We start from the raw sequence: 1834 nt of genomic DNA on the forward strand, positions 1-1834 counted from the left end.
TCTGGAAGGGTCTGTGCGGGCCCTTGGTGGGGTTGAATTTCTGGGAAGGTCTGTGCGGGCCCTGGGTGGGGTTGAGTTTCTGGGAAGGTCTGTGCGGGCCTGGGTGGGGTTGAGTTTCTGGAAGGGTCTGTGCGGGCCTGGGTGGGGTTGAGTTTCTGGAGCCACCTTGTTCTTGCTTCCTCTTGTGCTGCCTTCCAGAGAGCATTCACTACAGACTGCCCCTCATGGGCCCCCGGACAGCTGTCTTCCACGGGCTGCTGTCAGATACCTACCGAGCTCTGGAGAAAACCCAGAGCTCCTCACGCAGAAAGGCACCAGTGGGAAAGACCGTGAAGCAATGAGTGGCCGACTTCCAGGGACCAAACAGCTCCCCAGCCGCCTCTACCCCAGGGCCTCTGCGCAGTCTCTTCAACTTTGGCATGACGCTTGCTGATACGCTGGGCCTTGACACCTGCTTTCTAATCCTTCCTACAGAGACAAGACAATTTAACCGCCTGGAGATAAGGATTTATTGATTAAAATGGAGTATGATGAGAATATCTTGGTCTTTTATTGTTATTATAGAGGTGATGTGCAGAGGTGTTACACTTTTATTATTTTTGGGGGGGGGGTCTGGTCATGGGGCCTGAACTCTGGGCCTGGGCACTGTCCCTCAGCTCTTCAGCCAAAGCCAACACTCTACCACTTGAGCCACAGCGCCACTTCCGGCTTTTTTCTTTTTGCTTATGTGGTGCTGAGGAATCGAACCCAGGGCCTCATGCATGCAAGGCAAGCGCTCTACCACTGAGCCACCTTCCCAGCCCGGTGTTACACTTTTAGAAGTCAGATAATTACCACATTTCTTTTGGGCCTATGTGATCCCTTCCTTCACACTCTGTCTTGTTTTAGTAAAGGATTGCATGCATGTTAAAACATGACATCCTTTTGATTCAAAAACATGTTTTCTATGAAAGTCACTTTGGCCTTCCTTCAGAGAGAGCTTGGGCAGGCCCCTCATGAATTCAGCTTACTAAAAAAAAAAAAAGAAAGGGAGGTTGCTCCTTTGTAGCTATTTCTGTCCATTAACTCTGACATATGACAGCAAGCACCAGAAAATGGCCAAAGTCAGAACTTGTCAAAACCCCTGAGCGCAGGATCCATCCCTCACTATCCACACATCACCAGCTTGCGTGCTTTGCGCATGTCAGATGCTCGGTCCATCTTTGCTCATTCAAATCCATACCGACGGCTTGTGGTTTCGTTACTTTGCTTTGAGGATGTGTGTTTCCAGATTCGTCCTGGTTTCGTGAGCACCAGGTGTGAGGAAGACATCAGAAGCATCCGGGCTGGGGCTGGAATGGAGACCCCACCTGTCACCGTACTGCGTGGGAGGGGGGGTGGATAGACCTCTCACAGTCTGAGACCAGCCAGGACACAGGCTCATGAGACGCTAGCTCAAAAGTCAAACTTGGCTGAGGGAAACGGCTTAAGAGATAAAGGTGCTTAGCTACCAAGAGAAGGGAATCCTAGCTTGTAAATATTACACGGTGGACCCACACGTTCCATGCTCAACTTCTTCAGGATTTGAAATAAAAACCCTCTATTGCTGGGGAGGGAAGGGGCTTGTGGAACCTCAGGTCCTGGCTAAGTAGACACTGGACCAACTGGGGGACCAGCCTCTGGTCCAGCTACATGTGATGAATGCACTCCAGAAAGCTTTTTTAAAAACATGAGGTGTGTAAACCTTAATTCTCAAACAAACAAAAAAAATCAGACAAAAATTTCATAGTCCTGTAGTCCATCAGGTACGGTGTGTTAGTTTCCAGGTCAGTGGGAGTTCACCTGAAAACACTAC

At 49.7% G+C, this 1834-nt stretch overlaps 1 protein-coding gene across 1 annotated transcript in view; it reads left to right on the plus strand.

Annotated features, from left to right (window-relative positions):
- The window catches only part of LOC105985182 (chromosome unknown open reading frame, human C1orf105), a 19533-nt gene extending 19017 nt beyond the window's left edge, over positions 1–516 (plus strand). Inside the window, exon 6 of the mRNA XM_013015599.1 lies at positions 199–516. Within this exon, the coding sequence (XP_012871053.1) occupies positions 199–341 (143 nt within the window). The 3' untranslated portion in view covers positions 342–516. The remainder of the gene's footprint in view (positions 1–198) is intronic.
- Positions 517–1834: the final 1318 nt, after the last annotated feature.

This window comes from Dipodomys ordii, unplaced genomic scaffold, assembly GCF_000151885.1.
Source record: "Dipodomys ordii isolate 6190 unplaced genomic scaffold, Dord_2.0 Scaffold27, whole genome shotgun sequence".
Classification (NCBI taxonomy): domain Eukaryota; kingdom Metazoa; phylum Chordata; class Mammalia; order Rodentia; family Heteromyidae; genus Dipodomys; species Dipodomys ordii.